Source organism: Myotis lucifugus, unplaced genomic scaffold, assembly GCF_000147115.1.
Source record: "Myotis lucifugus unplaced genomic scaffold, Myoluc2.0 scaffold_0, whole genome shotgun sequence".
NCBI lineage: Eukaryota > Metazoa > Chordata > Mammalia > Chiroptera > Vespertilionidae > Myotis > Myotis lucifugus.
This window is the reverse complement of record NW_005871048.1, coordinates 33327619-33350673: the sequence shown is the minus strand read 5'-3', so window position 1 is coordinate 33350673 and position 23055 is coordinate 33327619. Positions and strand designations below refer to the sequence as shown.

At 37.4% G+C, this 23055-nt stretch overlaps 1 protein-coding gene across 1 annotated transcript in view; it reads right to left on the bottom strand.

Annotated features, from left to right (window-relative positions):
- Positions 1 to 14235: 14235 nt before the first annotated feature.
- The window catches only part of HAPLN1 (hyaluronan and proteoglycan link protein 1), a 68835-nt gene continuing 60015 nt past the window's right edge, over positions 14236 to 23055 (bottom strand). Inside the window, exons 3-5 of the mRNA XM_023751084.1 lie at positions 21461 to 21832; positions 17049 to 17351; positions 14236 to 15096 (exon numbers count right to left, since the gene is read on the bottom strand). Of these exons, the coding sequence (XP_023606852.1) occupies positions 14807 to 15096; positions 17049 to 17351; positions 21461 to 21832 (965 nt within the window). The 3' untranslated portion in view covers positions 14236 to 14806. The remainder of the gene's footprint in view (positions 15097 to 17048; positions 17352 to 21460; positions 21833 to 23055) is intronic.

Genomic DNA, 23055 nt, shown 5'->3' with positions numbered 1-23055 from the left:
AGCTGTATGCATATATAAGAATAAAAATGTGTGTCTGACATCTGCTCTTAACCCCTGTAGGTATAGATTGAAGACAAGTCTGGGGCCTTTAGAGAATTAAAGAATATTTAGAAGTGGTTTATGATAGTGCTTTTCTATTTTTTATTTTCATTTTTTAGTTATCCACTTGAAAGCCTGTCTGAAATATTTTACATGGCGGTTTAAAGTATCTTTATGTTACTTTTCATATAGCAAGTTATGATCATTATTTCAAAAGCAGTTTATAGTTCAACCATTAACTTTGGATGCTGGCACTCAACCTTGATTTCTAAAATATTTTGGAAAATATCCTCTGCATATACATTGTTCCTTGAAAACACTTTGTCCAGAAGCTTCGCCAGTCAGCAACGGAATTCTTTCCAAAGTTTTCTCTCGTTTAACTATGAAATCCCAACTTACTTTTATCTAGGGACTACTTATCTAGAAACACAGTTATTTTAAATTGTGGAAAAACCTAGTCACATAAAATTATAGGATATGATATACTCCAAAACAGTACCACCTTCTCCTAACCAAACTTAGTGTCAGCAAGGCCAGTGCCCTGTAACTGTTCAGAAAAGCTTTTCTCTAAAGACAGAGCCGCTGTTGGTGCTGGTTCTAAAGGACCAGTTACGCAGTTGCTGGGTGGCGTTCAATGCCTAAACCCTTTTCTTATAAAGACGGTGGGAATCTAATAAATAAAAATTATCCAAGTAGCCTGTCTTTAAATGCAATGAAATCACTATATCTTGGTACATCAGTTTTTTTCTTTAATTCTCTTTTCTTTCTTAAGCTAATCTTGAGTTACTTGAACATTTTTGTTTTTTGTATCACTGACTGCCTGCTCATATTTTTATAATCTTTTAAAAAATATATATTTTATTGATTTTTTACAGAGAGGAAGGGAGAGGGCTAGAGAGTTAGAAACATCGATGAGAAAGAAACATTGATCAGCTGCCTCCTGCACACCCCTGACTGGGGATGTGCCCTCAACCAAGGTACATGCCCTTGACTGGACTTGAGCCTGGGACCCTTGAGTCTGCAGGCTGACGCTCTATCCACTGAGCCAAACCAGTTAGGGCACTGCCTGCTCATCTTAATTCCATTTCTCCAGCATTCTGCTTAGCAGCAGTCCTCTATTATAATGAGGTTATTGCCAATACTTAAAGTTTAGAATTTACCTTGAAATGGCTGGAAGTTTCCCTGCTCTCAATACCTAAAAAATGCATATATGTGAAAAAAATTAATGCTTATAGGGAAATTGTTTACTTAAAATAATTATATCTTTAAGGTAATTTTTGTTCTATGAAACTGTTTGTAGAGTTTTGTTTGAACAGAATGTGTAAAAAGCTGTCAGAGCTTAGTATTTTATTGGCATGCTAATGTACATCAGAATCTTAAAAACCAGCCATTTGACCTAGTAGGTGGATTACATAAACTCTGTGGAAGTTATGAACATTGTCTTTTGGACATTGTGTTCTGGTGAACGGTGATGGTGCCGACATGCTACTTTGATGTTAATGCAGTATTGGTCCAGCGTTCTTCCTAGCAGGAATGTTGACACCAGCTGGCTGCTTCTGAATGCTCTGCAGGGCTGCAGCAAAAAACACTTATAAAGTAGAATTTTTAAATTTTGGGCTCAAGGCATGGTCAGGATTATCTAAAAATAATTTTTATCTTTTATACCACAGGGCTGTCATGGCGAAAACAAGACCTCGGAGTTGCTGATGATTAGATGAGTTGAATGTATAGCATCACGGGATCTATTTTGTGGTTGGGAGGGAGGAAGAGCATGAGGATTTGGAAAGGGAGCCTTTGTAACAGTTTGGATGATGCTCAGTGTCCCTGGCCCCATAGGGCTTCCGTTTTTGTAGATGAAGCCGGTCCTGCCTTGCCTGGAAACCCGAAGCAACCTCACCTGAGATAGTTGTGCTACAAAGGTGACTCTCCTCAGGACCTGCCCTTTCTATCTCATTTCTCAACCTATAACGACAGTTAGCTCCCAGCATGATGCAGGGGGACAAGTACAAAGTGTGACTGGGGTGGAGAGAGCTGACAAAAAAGATTTGCAAGACTTTGATAACTTATTTAATAAAATATCAAGGAATAAGCATGGGAATCAATGCTAAAGGCCCTAGGTCAGGGAAGAAAGAACCCGATTTTAGGAGGTACTTGTTCTCCCTGCTGCCAGGCATGTTGGCTGCTGAAAACTCACATCTGAGTCCCTCAGTAAAAGTTGATCTCTGCTGAAGGGACTCCTTGGAGCAGCCCACATCCAAGGACTGGTCAGTCCGGGGACACACAGACCTTGCCTCTTCCCTCAAGTCAGGATAATCTTAAACATCCATCCTTGTTCTGCATGCCTGAAGCCTCTGTTGCAATAGCTTTGCCATTCAGCTTCTCCCTCTGCTCAATTGTACTTCTCTTGCTCCCTCACAAGTGTTCTTCCTGAGTGCACTAAGACTGCCTTCATCCAGTCTGCATCTCAGAGTAGATCTGTCAGCAAGAGGAGACCTAAGGCAGTCGCTGCCAGGATGATCCACAGAAGCCAACTCTGAAGTGGGATATTGGAGCTGGAGCCTGCGCTGTGGCTGGCAGCCAGGACCCCATTCCTGCTCATGGAGAGTGTGGAGAGCTCCTGGCTACCAGGAGGTGTCCTTGAAGTAGCACCCCGTACCTTCTGAAGCTGTAAGGCAGAAAAAACTAAGGCTTGGTGGCCTCACAGGGCATCAGTTCTGCACTGACTCACGCCCACACAACTCCTTTGTGTCAACAGGGGCAACGTGTAGAGACTTTCTGGTTCTCTTCACTTGCTCTTCTGTCCACATGGCAATCCCCCATTGTCTCCTGCTAACCTACTGGGAAGCAGTAACCCTTCTCTGCAATGAATGCATCTGACTCAGTTTCCAGTTAGGCCAGTGCTGTTGAGGAGTTGAGTATCTTAGATTTCTCTCTTGGGCTCTGCAGAGGCGCCTTGTGTCCAACAGGAGCACTTGGAGGGAGGAAGCCCTCAGGGTGTGACTGAACACATTTCGTATTTGGGAGGAAAGATGCAAACTGATACTTCAAAATACTATTGTGCCGCATCATGAGCCTCCATATGTTTGTTGTGTGTGAGATGGCAGCCAATGCTTTGAGAGTTGCTGAAATACACAGCATTGTCTGACTAGGTCAACCAGGAAACATTTCAGTCAAATCTGGAAGTTGGTTGCTTTTAAAATTCGTGGGCTCTCACAAGTGCCATTAGGACAAGTCACATGCATTCCCCCTCATTTATTTAGCAAGCTGAGGAGCGCCAGTGGATTCGGAAATTCATCTTATAACCCAATTTCTTCTCATATTTACCAAGACTGCCTGTATTAAATCACCTAAAAAACTTGAACAGCATCAATAGCATTTTCCTGTTACATAGTTTGCTTTTTATTAAAGGCTACACGAAGAGGAGAAACTCAATTATTTTAAGATAAAATGTTAGATTAGGTGGAACTCTGCATATTTGCCAGCCATCTGGTTCACAAACTCCCCAGGGATCCTGAACATATTGCAACTAAAAAGAATTTGAACTTGAATGACTTTTAAATTGGGACATAAAATGTGGCAACCCAGACAATGCACAGATACTTAACAAGGACTGATGAATAGATCTATTTTGAACCATTTGCTCCATGAACTAAAAAGAATGCAAACACTCCTTAGTAATTGAATTAAAAACTCTTTCCCTAAAATTAAACCAAACCTGTAAAGTATGTTTTAAATTAATCCAAAAAGTCTTCTGCTCTGAGTGACCTTTCTCCTTTGCCAGTTGGCAGGGAAACACATTATCAGTAGTTGAGCTCTTATATAAAGGAAACTGCTATAAAGGAAAGTCAAGGTGTTTTATAGATAAGTCTGCAGACTAAAAAAGTAATAAGCGTCACTTTTATCTTAGAATTATTTTCGTTTTTCACATCAGACTCACCTCTCCAGCTATCCCCCCCTCATTCAAGCTGCACCTTTACTGAGACCCACAGTGAGCAGCCTCTGAGAGTGCGTGCTGCTAGGACTCTGCAGGAAGTGGAGAACTGCAAACAGACAGTATTGGATCTCAAGAAACTTTCAGTGTTCTATAGCAGAGATGCCACATATGAACACAGATGACCAAGTCCTAGGTATAACACAGCTGACTTTCAGTTTATAATAATTTTTCTGGCAAACACTAATTTTATATTTTTTGAAAATGATTAATAAGAACCCAGTCCCTAAGGTCTGCTTCCCCATTAACTACCCAAACTGCATTTACCTCACTCCACCAAGGGTCTGCAGTCTATAGCAACACAGGCCCAGTCTACAGGTGTCCCAGGATTATTATTTTGTTGTTGTTGTTAATCCTCATCAGATGATTATTTCTCCATTGATTATTAGAGAGAGTGGAAGGGAGGGAGGGAGGGAGAGAGAGAGAGAAAGAGAGAGAGAGAGAGAGAGAGAGAGAGAGAGAGAGAGAGAGAGAGAAATTGGTGTGAGAGAGCCACGTAGATTGGTTGTTTCCTGCATGCACCCTGAACAGGGCTCACTGCAACCACGGTAGGAGCCCTTGACCAGAATCGAACTTGGTACCCTTCACTCCACAGGCCAACACTCTATCCATTTAGCCAAACTGGCTAGGGCCCAGGATTATTATTTAAAGACATATCAAACCTTCCATGGCTGTGTACAATTTGAGACATTTGTCTCTAATTTTGAACCCTAGAAAGAGGATCTTCAATTAATGGAAAAAAGCTTCGCTTGCCACAGAAAGATTTGCTAAGCCAGGAAAAAATTTCTCCAGTTCAAATGTCACCAGTCTTATATTTTAAGAAACTTTAACTGTTCAGCCCATGCAGAAAATTTCCAAAGGAACATGTATGACAAATTTTACATTGTGTTTGGTTTTACAACTCAATAAATGTTTTTTAAAAACATATATTTGTGAATAATTTTGCTAATTTTTTAAAAATACATGACCAACACACTGAATCATTGTGTCTATTAGAAATATGGGTACAACTTTGATTGCTGGGCAAGAACTCTTTGCCTTAATTCATTTAATCAACAAATAATCTTAACCGATGGGATAAGTGCTGTGATGAGTTTCTCTCCTAATCTCGGGCACTCATAAAGGGCCTGCAGCAGGTAAGATATTAGCATTGGGTAAAATTCCTGAAGAAGGTCAACCTTGACTGAGCCCCAGACAGGTGCCTGGTTTAGGGAGGAGCACTCCCACCCAGCTCTGGGGGACATTATGGAAGGAGCTTGATTGTGGCCACCTTATAGAAGATGTAAGAAAGCCCCACTGGGGAGCATTACCGTTTCTTTCCTTTCCCTTCTATTCGGATCATCCACCATGTAATACAAAACCCAGGCATTTCTCACTAAAGTCACTATTGGAAGCCTGTGTAGTGTGTTTTGAGTGGTTACAACAATTAGAAGGGACTAATCATTGACAGCAAGTGGCCAGAAGAGTGAGGAATGTTAAATGCTTGAAAGGTGAGATGATCCAGTACAGTAAAAAATCATTTTATCCAAAATGCCCATGGCACTTCTTGAGAAAAACTAGAAGTGATTCAGATCCTCATGAAGAGTTTATAAGGTGGCTTTGCAGTGGCAGAACTGGAAAGGAGTATGATGCAGTGGGGAGGAATTTATAGAATCAAATCTGAAATAGTTTTTCCAATTTGGGGGGAAATTTTTAGCCTCCAATGAGAATCCTATATACTAAAAGGCGAATATGCAAATTGACCAAAGGGCAGAACAACCAGTCACTATGATGTGCACTGACCACCAGAGGGAAGACGCTCAATGTAGGAGCTGCCCCCGGTGGTCAGTGCGCTCCCACAGAGGGACCATTGCTCAGCCAGAAACCGGGCTCACTGTTGCAAGAGGGCGGTAAGGAGTGAGGGGTCCCGGACTGCGAGAGCCCTGGACTGCGAGAGGGATGTCTGACTGCCAGCTTAGGACGATCTCCTGGGGCAGGCCAAGCTGAGGGACTCCCCACCCCAATGCACAAATCTCCTGCACCTAGCCTCTAGTGTATTAATATTGTGGCACATTAATTTGTTAGGTAATTTTTGTATAATATATCTTTGCTGTGGAAACTTTAGAAATAGAAAGAAAAAGGATAACCCCCATGAACATGTTAGTACATTGCCTTTCAGGATATAATAGGCATATTGATTGCTCACAGATATTTGAGAGCATAAAAGCAATACACATTATTGCTGGCATTTTTTATTATTTGCATAGAAGGAAGTGACTTTCATGGCCTCAGATCAATACTGTATGTTTATAAATTTAATTTTTTAAAGGCTTCTATATGTGAAAAGTCACTTAATATTTACATTTCAAATGGGAGTAAACTTTAATTATGTTTTCAGTGTTTCACTTATCCTTGCATTATTTCCAACACTATTGGAAAGACTTTATTTATATTACATGACAAAATGGACTTGTGAAGCAAGGATTAGCGAATAAGATGAGACATTCTACAGCCCAACTGCCACAGAGATAGGTTTTCTCCATGGGCTCTCTAGTATTAGGCACAGTGTCTAGACACCGTTATGCTGTACTGGTTGTGTTTCTAAGTTTCCGAAGTTCATCCTGAGCAGTGCTCTCCCACCAACCCTCCATACCCCGATGCTGAACTTCCCACCTCTGACCTTTAGTATGGAGCAAGTTCCCAATGAATTTGTCATATATCAACAGTTTTCTGTATCTTTTTGGTGTCAACTAACTGCTATATTGTTAGCACACCTTTCTAATTAATGTTTATTCTTTTTAATCCAGTTAGGTAATTAGTTAACTTTTTGCCTTTCCCTTTGGAATTTAGAATTTTTCTTCTCAGTGGAGGAAATACAAAATAGAATGTTATCCTCTCTTTTTTTTGCAAAGAAGTGCTCTGATAGGAGGCCTCCATATCTTTAGCTGCTAGTCTTTCCTTCGTGTCATCTAAAGCTAGGAAACGAAGGGGCAGGTCCTGTTCCCTCCGCCAATGCCAGGCCATTGGCCTCTGTGCCCCTGCAGGAGCCTCAGAACTAAAGAAGCTGGAGGACAGTAAAGAACATTTCTAGCTAATTTATTATTGAATTGTATCGTTTGTGTTTTTCACTTGCATCAGGGTGAGTTGCTGCAGATTCAAATTGCTACACCAGACCTATAAGCCAATTAGGAAATTATTTATACTTTCATTATGACATAGTTTATACATTTTACATTTTTTAGAGTTGATTAATCAATTAATTAATTTAGCAAATATTTAATTAAAATCTATATTATTGATTTAATTTTTATTAAAAACTATGACTTATTCACATACTTCATGGAAAATACAATACTATTAAACAAAATCAACCTTTATTTTTCCCCTTGGTATTTGGATTATGAATGATTTTCATTTTGTTTCTACCTGTATTTTCCAGTATTTTTACTATATGTGTTAATATATGATAAGAAAATGTTATTAATTTTTAAACTACATCCATAGCACTATGCTAGCCTTTGAAGTGAGAGTGGAGAATTATTAAATTAATATTAGTAGTCTGTGCTTTTGTAAACTTATAATTTAGCTTAATAACCAAAAGTGTATGCAAATGAAAATTTTAATTATATATTAAAGAAATATATAGTAACAAAATGAACAATAATGATATTTCAAGGTAGTATTTAATGATGAGTTATAATAAACTTCAAATAATCTCATTTAATTATGAGAAAAGAAGGTATAATGTTGGTTCTCTGATCCCTGTTTTCAGATGAGGAAACGAAGGCTTCTTTGTTTATTTAACTTGTGAATCTATGTATAAACTATAATTTAATAAGAACTAATGTTTACAGAGTGTTTACTCTGTACCAGGAGCTGTTCCATCATTTCCTATGAGGTTAAATGTGGTGCACTGGTTAAGATGGTGACTTCTTCAACCATCTCTTGATTTGTATCTTTACTTTGCTACTTACAAGAAGCTATGTGACCTTGAGCAAATCATTTAAACTCTCTGGGCCTTTGTTTCCTCATTTTAAAAAAATATAGATGATAATATCTATATTACAGGGTTAAGGGAATTAATTAAATTATATATGTAAAATATTTAGCACAGTGTGGTGCACTGTGTTAACTATTACCAAAATACATTAATTCATTCAAATATTATAACCCTATGAGGCAGGCATTAATCAGATATCACTATCTCTACAGTTAGATGGGGGAACCAAGGTCAAGAAATATATGATTTCGCCAAAGACAGTACGTGGCAGGGCTGGATTTGAACCCCAGCATCTGACTCTGTGCTCTTAACCACTGTATTGAATGCTGTCTTCAGATCATAAAACAGCCCAATGGTTTTTTATGTGATGAGTGAATTAGTGATAAGTAATAGGGAATGCATGTTCCCATATGTATATACCATAAAATAAATATGCTTTTGGAAAGCAGATGCATTTATGTATTTTAATGTGTATTCTTAGAGTTTTAAAAAGTTGCCTCTGGCACCTGGTAAATTGATTTCATCAAACCATATATCTTTACTCAGGACAAAGGTAGATTCTTTCTCCCTCCTCCCTTTCCTAACTCTCTTCTTCCCTGTCTCCTGCACCCCCAATCCGCTTTTCTATTTCACCAGCATTGTGTTGGCTTTTTTTTCTGAAAGCCCCATGTTTGTAATGTAGAGCTCACAGTGGGAATAGTTCTCTTATTTCTGAGATATAATTGAAAACTCAGAAGACATTGACTTTAATGTGGAATTTGATTCTTCCTCCCAAAATATTTTACACATTTACAGTTATAGTCCTCGGATATTAGTACTTTAGATGAGAAAGAGTTTGATCAGGAATGTGTATAAATGGTTTAAAGTCATCTTTGCAAAAGTGACAATAATAGGGCAGGGAGGCAGATAAGTAGGTTCTTAGGTACACATTTACTAATGGGAACTATAACCAGAAGAAAATAGTACATCAAATGGATGGAATATTTGTTTGAAGACTATTCTAAGTTCAATCAAATTTAAGCCAATTATACTATTTTAAAAAGTATGTTTAATTGTGAACTATTAATAACAATATAATTCTATATTGTTATTAATTGAATAGCTTTAATTTTTTAAAGCTATTCAATTAATATATATCAATTGAATAGCTTTAATTTTTCCTCCTAAATATATTAAGGTCAGTGATTCCCAATCTTGGCTGCATATTAGAATTAACTGAGGTTGAGGAGAGGTTTAAAAATTCTTTATGTCTTGGTTGCACTCTTTTTATTATTTTTTAAAGGTTGTTTTTGTTTTTTATATATTTTTATTGATTTCAGAGTGGAAGGGAGAGAGAGAAAGAGAAACATCAATGATGAGAGAGAATCACTGATCAGCTGCCTCCTGCACATCTTGAACTGGGGATCAAGCCTGCAAACAGGGCATGTGTCCTTGACTGGAATCAAACCTGGTACCCCTCAGGTTTGGCTATAAAGCAAGTAGTGTTCCTGGGCTGAAGAAACTCCAAGGAGGCTAGTTGCTAGGGAGAGGAAGCCAGGAATCGTGATGTGACATCATTACCCGGATGGACACTTAGCATATTAGCCTTTTATATATATAGACTAGAGGCCCGATGCATGAAATTCATACAAGGGGCTCAGCCTTTGCAGCCCTGGCTGCCTCTTTTGGCCCTCACAGACCCTCACAGCCCCGCGCAGCCCCAGCTGGCCCTCGCAGCCCTGGCTTCTTCTGGAAGGACGTCCGGTCTAATTAGCATGTTATTATTATAGATGAGTTTTGGAAGGCAGAGTTTACCTTGATGAAAATCAATGGGGGAAACATAAGAACAAAACAAAATGTATTTCAAACAGGATGAAGACTGGCAATTGAGCCCTTCCTTAGAAAGAAAAATATGGGAATAAAATATTCTTAGAATTCTATCACCATCTTACATTTGTTGACAAAGCCAATAGTTTCATTGTTAGATAATGGAGAATCTGTGCTTTCTCTCCATCTGGGGAGGACTCCCCTAATAAACAGAGCTCAAGCTGCGGTCAGGTACCAACTGAATGAAAGAGCCACCTCTTAATAGCTGAGGCAGGTGATGCTGCACAGCCCCAATGGTCAGAGATAAGCTAAGAAGGAAATTGGTTGATTTCAAGAAAGGCCTGGAATCACCCTCTGGGCTGACCCAACTTGTTTCAAATGATGAGTGGCTATGAAGGTGACAAGATTTTATTGGCCTGAAAGAAATACAGAGAAAATAAATAAGTTTTGTTTGCTTCTCTAAGGACAAAGAAAATGTGTGTAGTGAATTTCCTCCCTAAGAGTGGGGATGTAGTCTGCTGTCAATGTCCTGATATATCTATCACCAACTGAGAAGCAAAGACTACAGACGCATTTTAAGTTGTGTCTCTAAATAATCCTAAGTGGACAGCCCAAGAAATCAAGACAGGAAAGGGAAGATGCTTTTCTTACACTTTCAGTGTTAGTTTATCGTTAGTTCATCCACGTCTCCCTCATATTCTCCAATAATCTTTTGCTTTTATTATTTTCCTGGCATAACTGACTCTCCTGGACAGGGTCCTTTTTACTCAAGAATAGTCTTAGTATTAAGCTTTGTCACTTGGTTGGGAACTAAAGACATTACATCTGAACAGTTTAACTTGTTTTTATTTAAGCATGATGAAACTCCATAGGACTCTTCAGTACTAGTACCCAGTGGGTTTTGTATATGATCAGGTTATAGCAATACATGAAATTTGCTTGCAAAGTAAAAATTATATACTTCATCTGTGTTAGAATTTAAACACTAAAAGAAGTTTAATTTCATCTTCTTGAACTTTCTTCTCCAAGGTTTTTCAATGTATTCCAAATTAGAATGGGAACAAATTTAAGTGCACTTTTTGTTTTAATATCAATGACTCAAAATGTTTTGGATGTGTTTGTGTTCAAGTCATTGTATCACCAATAGACTCTTGCACCCAATAATCCATTTCTACATACTAAGAAAATCCAAAAACAACTTTCCACACTGAAAATTCAGGAAAGGAATGGAAATATTAAAAAAAATATGCCCCTTGTTATTGGAGTGGAAGAAATTTATTATATATACAGAGATCTTTTAACTCAGAACTAATAATTGAAGTCATAAAGTATCTCAAGTATTTTAATCTAATCACCAACACAACAGATTTATGGAATTGCTAACCAATGAGCAAAATAAATTATACTTTGCATCATATAAAAAGAGAGGAAAAAAGCCATTAGATTCTGGGATAGTACTACTGTTGATTTAGCAACACCATAAATATACTCCTTTTTTTTCTTAACATTGCAAAAATCCCAGGAAATGGAAATTGCTATGTGTTTACAATTTGAACTCAAATGTATTACAAAAAAAATGGGTAGATGTCTTCTTTAAAATAATGTATTTATAGAGTTTGACACAAAGAATAATAGCTAAGGTTATACAACTCAGAAGAATCAAAAGATACTGCATTAACACAAAATTGTCTTTTAATGTTTGTTTACCAGTTCATTATATCTTACAGAAAATGAAAACATTATTTTTATAATACAGATTGGTTCTTTTCCTCCGATTTGTACTCAGTAGGTATTAAATGCCTTTAAATACTGATTTTCTTTAATCAGGTGCCTTACTGACTTTTTGTATTTTTTATTTCTCTTGTTGTACATCATTGCTGCTCTGGCAGTAGTGAGCTGTGATACAGTTAACTTCTCAACAAAACTGTCAGTTATCCATTGATCATTCTTGATGCATTCTATGCCGAGAACTGATAGTAATTCCCTTTTAATCCTCCCCTCCTAGTGGTCAGCTACTCCATAAGACCAGCATATTCTTTGGAGCACTGAATCCAGAAACCCAGTATGGCTGCCAGCAACCAAATTGGAATCTCCTTTGAGTCTACTTTCAATTGCCAAAATAATAAGCGACTACATTATTGCATAAAATAAAACTTTACCAGGTACCGGCCCCCTTCCTATGCGAAAAAGTTTAAATTTACAAATACCATATTTGACTAAAAATTACTGTGCTAAAATCTGGCAGCAGTCATTAAAAGATGGCTTCCAGTGTTAATGTAATTAACTTGCTTCCATTCCTATTGTCTTTTTATATGAATCCTTATTGTTTGGTTTTCAAATGTAGGTCTCCCAGTGAAACTTGCAGATAAACTTTGTTGCTTATATGGGCTACACGTGTGAATTATGGACAAAATGATCCAAGCAAGATTTTCTAACCGTGAGTCCCATCTTATTTCTCTGATAGCCTTGGAACCCAAGTCTGAGGAGCAATTTCTGAATTAGTCAATGTTGTACTGACTTCCAGTTCAGAAAGGTATTAGGTTAACCTTTTTTTTTTCAATATTCTCAGTGATATATTGGGGAATGAAGTAGGAAAATAGACATTTGGTGGAAAAATGGAAAATGATAACATTAAAAAAAAAACCAAGAACTATTCAAGTAGAAGTCCAAAAGGGTAAGGAGATCCTCATCCTTTAGGAGAAATCAGAAGATAAAAATTCTGCCCGGCAGTATTTATTTTTTTTACAAGCTTAGAAAAATGGTGTGCTATCAATTTAGATTTTAATCAGCTAAAAGTCAGTCCAGAGTTTTTGATCAGCACCAGTTCCTATACTAGTAAGTATTCAAAAGTTAAGAAATGGTAGCTACTATGCTTAACATTATAAAGGTAGAGCTTTGTAGCAATTAGCTGAACATTATATATCTTCTTCAATATAAATTTGTTCTTACTTGCATTTCCAATAAAAATCTTATAACATGGGTAATAATCATTCAAGTATGGGCTTCCTCCAGTGAGCTCACCCACATAGTTGAGGTGTTAGAATCACTCTTTTGGAGATAGTCCCATCTTTAAATAACATATTCATCTTAGACCATTCAGATATTTTTAATTTAAAAGTTCAAGTTCTATTTATATCAGCAATGTTTGAGTTAAACCTCACAAACTCTTTGGATTTATATTTGTAATTTTTGCACAATTTGCATATCCAACCTAATGTAAAAATGAGCATGCATATACTGTCATCTTTTAATATTAAAGCATCTGAAAATTTCCAGCTATGCTTTTGATAAAAGAAGTGATTTACTTTTATGTACAACATTTTATCTAGATAATGTAAGTATAGTTATGGTTTTATTGACTTCCAATTGTTCTGTATCTTCCACACATGTAACTCTACATTTAGAGAGTACATTTATTAGAATTATTACAGAGCTTTAAATGCAACCACAATCAATTCAGGAAACAGATTTATTAACTCATGTTCACGGGAAGAAAATCTACATAAAAACATTCATGAAAGCACACCAGCTATGTCATACTTGGGTTATGATACTAAATCCCATTTATTAGAACTCATTGTGAAACAATGGGAAACCATAAAATGTAATTTGAATACAAATATTGGTCCCTGTGGGGTCTCAACAGTCATAAAAATATAGGAAAACAGAGCTTTATTTAAGATTGGAGCTGCTAATGCAAAAGTTGTTTTTCTGAAGCTGGCCTTACCTTTTCCCTTACAGCCCTGATGGTTTTAGTGTAAACTCTATGATGACAGGTTCAGTGTTTCATTTACACCTAATGATGACCAGCAGGGAAAGTGATATCATGGACCACATTTTCTTAGGGAGGAAGGCTTAGAACTACTGGGTTGACATTTTCCCCCCAACCACAGGCACCAGTTGGGCTTTCTAATGTACATACAAATAATAATAAAAGAAAAGAATTTTGAAAGTTGGGTCCTTATTTCTTGGTTAGGAAAGTGTGCAGTTATTCATTCCTTTTATGAGTTAAATGTTTTAATGTAATGTAAATAAGAAGAAAATATTAAATAGTTTAAAGTTATTTTTATAGGACAATAACATTTCATAGGCTAACATAAAATCAAGCTGCTAAATTTTACAATTTTTCTGTCCAGCAGTTTATCTATATAACTGCCCTGAGTAGATGCGAAATGCTGCTTAGCCAACGACCCTTAGAATTTAAATGTAACTCAGTAAAGCTACTCAAAAGATAACGCAATTCTTCTTAGGTGTGTGTAATTTTAATTAGAAGAAGGTAGAGTCTCTCATGGGTTAAATATTATCTGCTTATTTAAATTTCATACTTCATAGAAATGGGGTTATTAAGGAATTTTAACTGTGCTTTTTACTATGCATTGGAGTCCATATGAATTCTTCTTCTTCTTTTTTTTTATTTTTTGGTCAAAAGGCAGGATGTTTGAAGAATAAAATATTCTACTGGAGACTTGCAATAGGAACTTTTAGAAAAGTGTAGATTATTCCCCTGTGAGACTGAGTTTTGTGCCACCTCTCAGAATCTCAGTTGATGTAAAGAAGCCTTATGTCAAATCTGCTGCTCTAACTTGTTTCTTGTGCATTTCAAAATCGTACAAATGTGTAAAATTTGTGCTTGTGGAAGCTGCTGCTCCGGGTAACTTTCCTTTCCTTAACTTAACCCTAGCAATCCTCAAATTACTGCATGCCCCGCCCATGAAAGGATGCTTCCGTGGGATGATATAGCCTAAAGGGTTTGGCTCAAAAGCCTCCTCATGTAGGACTTTCCTTAAAATTATATTAATTTATAATATATATTGAATGATAGCTTTACAAAAACAAATTAATGAATTGGTCTTTATGAAAATGACTCTTTACAGTAAGTAAAAAAAGGGTTATCACAGTTTTGGTAACTTGCATGAGTTCATACGGAAAAAAAACAAAACACCTTTCACATGTTCTGAATGACTCTAAACCCGACGTGCTCCAGGGCACGCTCAGTTGTATGCTCTGAAGCAGTAGACACCGTACAGCTTATGCTTTTTATCTGGGAAGCCGGCGAAGCGCACCGCGGCCTCGGTAGGACTGCAGCGCCTTCGTGGCCGAGAGATAGGGTAGCGGACACTGCCATCCTCCAACCAGCCCGCATCGCAGCGGTCATATCCCAGGAGCTTCCAGGCAGCGAATATCTGGCCCACTTTGGCAATCCGAGCACCATCGTTGAGACAAGCTTGCACCGCTTCGTCGTAGGTCAGCTTGGTGGGGTGGATCAGGTAGTAAAAGCGGCCTGCGGAGAGGAGGAGAGAGGTCAATGGGCCCGTGTGCCACTGAGCCACGCAGGGAGGGAAGGAGCCCCAACAGACGTGGTTTCCAGTGAAGTGGGGTATGGAGCAATGTCTGTAGAGGTTTTGGAACCTGGGATCTCAGTTGATTTTTCTTTGCCCCTTAATCCATGTTCAGACGTGCCCTTTTATAGCTTTGAAAAGGAAAAGGGAAGTGGCAGATGCAGTTTCTGTTCGCTAATTAGTGACTAAAAGGCCCTTCTGTGGCGCTAGGGAGGACAGAAGTCCATGCTCAAAGCAAGGGCTATTGAAATTCTGGCTGTGGCGGGACTGAGCCCCAGCACAAGTTTCTGGAGAGGCAACATTTGAATGTGAAAGGATCAAAAAACATTCCTGACATAAAAGTCTATTTAAAAAAAATCAAAGCCCTCAAGTCCTTTTCATTACAGGTATCAATAAGACATTCTTCTTCTTCAAAGACTACAGTATGAAAATGCAAAAAAAAAAAAATACAGGAAGTCACTTGCCATAAATAATACTGGCTCAGACTGTGGACCTAGTCTGTTCACTCCCTAGCAGAGGATGCATTTATTTATTTTTTCCAACTTTATTCTGTGGGAGCCTGATACCTAAGTGTTTTTGGTTTTTGTTTTTTAATTTCACAAGAAAGAGCAAGTTAGTCTCACCCACTTATTGGATAGTGTTAATTACTGAGATTCCTTCAATATGTATAAAATACATAAAATATGACATCAACTGACTGAAGTGACATATGCCAACTGAAGATTTTCTCAGACTTCATTTCCGGTAGAATATAATCACTCTCTTATCTGATTACACATTGTAATGTAATATCTCCCTACCCCTCATTAAACATAGATTATTGAAGTGTAAGTCAATGCTTGCCAATTCTTTCTAGACTAAGATGATGTGGTTCTGAAAAGAGTGGAGGCCGCTGGAACATTAGCTACTAGCATTAGTTTTATCATCTACACCAGAGGTCAGCAAGCTACAACAGCAGTCAAATGAGGTTTCATTAGAACATAACCACACCCCTCCATTTAATATTGTCTACGGCTGCTTTTGTGTTACTATATACAAAGCTACATTGATTGAGTAGTTGAAAAAGTGGCCATATGACCCACAAAGCAAAAAATATTTACTATCTGGCCCCATACAGAAAGTTTGTTGATCCCTGATTCCTTGCAATTTTTTCCAAAGCATGTCACCACGGAACTTATATACCAATGAAGGGGTCAGAGTTTACTTCATGGGTGTGTGGCCTGTGCAGTGGCACATGGCCTCATGATTGGCTTACTGCCTTCCTGTCACCATCTTAAAATTCTCAATGATTTTTGATCAAGGAACCAACATTTTCATCCCCACATTATGTGTCTGGGTCTAGATGGAGAAGGTAGGGCTGGGAGTGATGTTGAAGGCAAAGAATCAGTCATCAACATGGAAGCAACCTGGATCTCTTTTCTTCTGCTGTCACCGGCAATGTTATTTCTATTTATTCTTTTTGCAAACTTCTCTTCATCCTGAGCTTTGCTGATCATTTATGAAGATCCTGACATTGTAAGTTAGTGAAGGAGAATATGACACAGAAGCCACCCTTACTTCAACCTGGAGAGCTATATCCTAGGGAGGGCACATGGTAGCAGCAGCATCCTTGCAATAAGAAACAGACCACAGACAACATCATAGCTTAAACTATTTCATAGTAACAATCAGACCCAATAAAACCCAAGAATAGTGGAAGTCTACACTTTTGCTTGACTTCTGTGGATTAAAAAAAAAAATTAGGACATCAAAGAACTTTTTATATCTTTTCAAACTGGAGCAATACTTCAAAGCTTTTATCTTTTTAAGTAGATAAGATTGAAAGTCAAGTGTAGCGTCATAGAACCTATTAGTCTATGGTATAGGGAAGAAGGCAGTACAGTTAATATCTTACCATTGAAGTTGGATGTAAAGCAGAACACATCATATCTGCTTTTATCTTTATCCCAAAACCCGTAGTTCCTGACACCGGGCACAGTGTTCTGGCCTCCGCAGGGCTCCCTGGGCTTGGTGATGGGGTATTGCACTGAGCCATCGCTGAGCCAGCCAGCGTTGCACCAGTCCAGCCCACCCCGCCAGGCATCATACAGCTGGTCGAAGGAGGCAATCACGGCATCCTGGTCCAGACAAGCCTGCTGTGCCTCATGAAAATTGAGATTATAGCGCCCCAGTCGTGGAAAGTAAGGGAATACCACACCTGTCCAAAGGAGAAAGCATGGGGTTATTAGTGGCACCAGAGTAACAGGTATAGGCAAATCACACTTTATTGGCAAAACAAAAACAGAAACAAAACAAAACATAATAGAATCTCCATCAGATGAAGCACCAGCTCTCAGCTCTAAGCATGTCCCAGTGTGCTATTTGGTTTGATAACTTCAATGATTTATCTCTTTTGCTAAGAGTTCAACTCAAGCCTTGAAATTCTTCTTTCTGAAATGATTCACCTGCAGATTATATTTTCCAAATAGCTCTCCTTGAGAATTTAACATCTGCTACTGGTTACTAAGCCTAAAAGTGTATTCCTGAGCTCCCTTTGTCTGGGAAAAAAATCAATATTGAATACTAAGCATGGTAGGGGATGTAGAAACAGTGCTGAAAGAGAAGGTATATGTCAAAATTCACAATGTTTTTTTCTTAGTAATTATTCTTATATAATTACTAATTCATTTAATATTGTATTTTAAGTGCAAAAACAAAGATCAATTATTCAAATGTAGATACTAATATATAATTTGTTTTACACATGCTCCTAAAAACTTGCAGATAAGTAACTTTCACTTAGAAGGCTTCTGATTTGGAGAAACCCGAAAGTGAAATCCTTTGCATATCTAACAAAAATCTAATTAAAGTCTTATTTCATCTTAATAAAGCAGTTCTTTACTAGGAAAAACACCTCCATAAAAAACATCATAGCTCTCTTATTTGTTTCAATTTTTACTATAGCCCTTCATCTCCCCCCCCCTCTGCCCCCGTCCTCTACAAGGTAGGTACAGAATAGACATCTGTTGATTCAGTTAATGCCAAAGAATTAAGTTAAATACTTTAAAGGGCAAAACCTTTAGCAAATGTAAATGGTGTGACTTGGCACTTGGCTTTGCCTGGGAAGATACAATGGTTTTCCAAAAGCATTCTTTTCAGTCAAATAATCATGAGAAGTGATGGAGCTGTCTTACAGCTTGCTGCACAATTACTTCAAAAGCCACGGATTACATAAGAAAGCAAAGTTGTACCATTTGCTGGACTTTAAGAAGGACCACTGCATCAAAATCTCTCCCCCATAGTTGCTAAAAGATAATTCAGTGCTATTGTTCAAGTCCTTGCCTTGGCTTTTTAGAATGTAATTAGAAATAATTAATATTTTACCATGTGGAATATAAAACATTGTCCCACTGACAGTAATTTGGTGAATTATATCACATGAGCTATTTTTTATGAGACCGCAGACCCTACTGAAGATGAATGTACAATTCACTAAGAGTGTAACCAGTACAGAGGAAATGTTTTCTTTTATAAGTTGTCCTGGAAGACTCTACAGAGATTTCAATAGCCTGGATCAAGTCGCGACCGCCGAAGGGTTCTGCAGGGCACGTTTGTCCCTCAGGGGCAGTCCAGCTGGCACTGTCCACTGCAGGCAAAGATCCAGGAAGGCTTCCCGATCTCATCCTGCCTTCTCAGGTTCTTGGCTGAGGGATCTGTAAGCTGAACCAGAGCCAAAATGAAGGAGGAAAAGGCTCTCTAGGTTGCCACTGCCCCCTGCAGTGATGATGGAAGGGAAGGCTGGAGGTGGCTCTACCTAAGAAGAGCCATGCCCAGGCATCTGGCTAAGAACCTAATTAGCTCCCTATGGGATCGGCCACAGTGCTCCCTGTCCCCTTGTGCCTTATCTCTTCTTTCCTCAGCAGCCCCAGGAATGCTGCTATAAAAATACCTAATTTATCCAGTAGAGATTTCTTTAGCAGCTGAACATCAAGTGAGAGAAAATCTCAGTCTTTCAATGTGGAGGAAGGAAGAAATTATATGGTTTGAATTCCATTTCTCATATGGCTCAAGATGGTAACAGTGGAGAATGTAGAGTATTTTAATTTAAAATAATTTAAAAAACCATGACAATATTTTGGGTTTAAATTTATTGTAGTATATTTAGGGATTTTCATGGGTGTTAGGAAAAAATTTTTCTTTAGTAATTAGTCCTTGATTAATCACTGAATGTTACTGATAAAATATTGATTCAGTTCTAAATCCAGTGTAACATATCTTTGAGTTTCTTTCAAATTTAACATAATTTCAAGCAAGCATTTCTTAAAGTAAAAATGAAACTCTATCTTAAAATTTTACTATTTTTCAATTATAAGAATAAATGATCAACTTACTGTTTTATTAACTTAAAAGATATACATACATTATAGTTAATGTTTGATGATGCTGGAAATAACACATTTCTAGTACATCAAAGTTACTGTCTATGTTTTACTCGGCCAAGACTTTAAAAGCTTCAGTGTATTGTACACATTTAGTGCATACATTTAAACACTCAGATGTTTCTTACAAGCCGGGGCATTTCTGAACTACATGTTTGTTAGCATTTATTTATTTACCTATTTTACTTCCAGCTTGTTAAGATTTCAACATCTAAGACTATGATTACAGAAACCTTCTTGACTCTGGGAAAATGTGCAATTCCTACAGCTGAATTATGGAGCAAATGGTGATTGTTTTTATCCAGCACTTATAAAAAGTTAAACTTTCATGGGTATGAAGAAGGGTGTATACCTATTTTCCAAGTATAATGATTTTTTTACTTATATGTCAAGATATAATGAGAAGCTCTTTACTTTTCCATAGAGGTGTGGTATGCATCACTACAAAAGGGATTAATAAGAATGATACATCACATGGAAATGAATAATATCAAATGATGTGAGTAGTTTCATCAGTCCAAATATGTTTTGAAAACACATTCTTTAAGATTTACAATTGCACAGTTCAATTCATCCTAACTGTTGGCAAATATCAATTTGTTAGACATATGAAAGTTTTCATACCATGGTACATGTAGAAACTAAAGTAAATTGCAATAACTCCGTAAAGTAAATATATTTAGTAATAAAAAGGCAGAGACCATGCAGCATAGTTTTACCTTCCTCTGTGCCTCTCATAGTGCCTGGCAGTGCTGTGTACTATGTAAAATTATTTTTCTATTTCTGAAAGTCCTCAGATTACATTTTTGTGTATTTGGGCTCAATTTCACCAATGTTCATGGATATTAATTTGAATTAATAAAAACTGAAAGCACAAGGTGGCTTTTGATCAGGAGCCAAGAACTACAACTAAGAGAGACGAGAAGATCATAAAAATGCACTTTACTCCATTGTGTAATTTATTAGATAAGTAAAGCTAATAGTTCTCCATACAGGTGATGGGGTCCTGAGGGCTTCGGAGGTTAGATTTTCCATGATGTGCTACTGGACCAAACACATACGTTCCCAAAAGCACAGATCCATCCTAGGCTGTGAAAGGAGCTCCTAACAAGCACACACTTACAGCTGATGTGCACAGAAAGAGGTTATTCTATTAGTGCAGCCGAAATGTATCCTCCAGGGCAAAGAAACTCGAATTCATGAATAAAAGAAGTTCTGAGATAAGTGAGAAACTACTCAGAAGAGTTTCCCTGCTGGTGGGGCATTTAGAGTGTGTGTGAGCTTTGGGCAGAGGGGACACAGGAGGACAAGGACACGTTTTATTATTTAGCTTTATATACATTTTTGTGTTTGAATCTACTGAATGTAATATATATATATATATATATATATATATGTATATATATATATATATATATGTATAAAATTTTACCTATTGTTAAATTTAAGTTTTCACAGTTACTTTACAGAATACAATTGCATGTACTTCAGTTAGTAGATGTCCTTCACAAAACTGGTCATTATTTTGAAACTAAGATAATTTTAGAAGTATAATAAAAAAGTATCAAATCTGAACTTCTTAATAATTATGTAATGAGATTTAAATTTTGAATAGCATAAAGCAGTTTCTGAATATTATCAATTCAGTTACACTGCACATTTCTCCTATGTGCAAATGTCTTCAATTTTGCACATAAGCACTGTGTGTACCCTTCAAATATGAAAGTTGGAATCATAGACAGACTACAAAATGCAAAAGAATTGAAAAATATGCTATGAATGGACTTTCGGTTTCTCACATCATCATTATGGTAGCCACTGGTCATGAAAAACAAAGAGTAATGACTAATTATAGTTTCTAAGTTGGACATGATTTATAGATACTGACCTTGTAAATCTAATGATACCACAGCAGTATCATCTTCTAATCCTTCAATCACCTCACACTTATATTTCCCATAATCCTCCAGGGTGAGGTCTGTGATCACCAGGGAAGCATCATTATCACTGCCTCCTTTCAGAAACACTCTCCCCTGGTAGCCTCCATAGGCTTTCTTGTGGTATCCCATGGAAACAAAAACGTCCACTTCCTTGAGGTAATCTGAAGTTAGCTTGGTCCACTTAATTCGGATTTTGTGGGTTCCTGAGCCAAATGCCGTAGGGTCTCGAAAAAATTTACATGGCAGTGTAACATTGCCACCTCTGTGTGAGAACACCTTGGCTTGTTCTGCTTCCACAAGTAGATGGGGGCCATTTTCTGCTGTAATTAAAAAAAGAAAGAAAAGAACAATTAAGATGAGTGTAGACATTTTTATGAAATGAAATATGCTACCAATCCAGGGTATCCAATGAACAGCAACATTGGGTGATAAGCTTCTTTGCATTGTTGAACAGTAGTCTCTGAGCCACCTAGAAAGATACCTCTGATACTTAGAGGGCATAAAGTAGCTATGTCTTTTACTAGTAAACCATTGAAAAAAGGAAAAATGTGCACTGTAATCACTAAGAAATATTGGGTATAAAGCTCCATAGTCATCTGAAGTTTGGTGATTTCATAATAAATTCTATTTTTTACATCTAAATATAAAAATGTAGAAACAAGATGAAGAGAAATGACCAAGTACCATGGCTATTTCATCAATATAAACCAAAAATTTTGTAGGCAAACTTTTCTCTTCCTAGGTGAGCTTTCTAATACAATAAATCTGTATTGTATTTATGAAAAAAAGTATAAAACAACATGATTAACTTTTATTATACTTCTGGCCAAATAACTTAGAATAGCCTCACACATGGCCTCTATTCAAATATATACCTGTGATTAAAATGTCATTCTGGAGCATTTTAAGCAGCATGTACATATTTTATTTTCACAAAAGGTATTTTTAGCAAAGGCCTTATAAAACCTGCAGATTTTGAAATATATTCCTCAAAACTTGAATGTTAAAAGTGTATCCAAAGTTATACTTATCTTCTGATTAACCAAATAATTACTTCTTTATTCCCCTAAAGCTCCTTCTACTCCCTCTCTGTTTCCTGCTCTTTCTTATTTAACAGTTATCTTATCACATCCACCTTTCATTTCCTTGCCCTTTTGCTTTCCTCGTCCCTCCTCCAAGGACTTTATTGCCTTCCAGAGAGTACTGCAGTGCTCTAAACTTGCCAAGTCAGCAGGGCTGCGGTTCGCTAGAGAACCTGCTGTTATTTTCAGATCTTGGCTTTCTCTGGGGTTTCCCCTGGTTAGCTCATTGTGCTTCTGACCTTGACAAGGTCTCTTGAGGATGTGCAAAATTTGAAAATGAGAAAGTGGTATAAGAACTCCTGGAAGCACAAAGCTTCTCATCTGTGCACAGCTTTCAAAGGCTGCCAAGACTGCCTTTCATGTAGCCCTTCCTGCCTTAGGCAGGTAGGTACTGAGTAACTTTTGGCCATGAATCATTTAAGATACACAAGATACCATGAAGAGTAGCCACTCATCTCCAG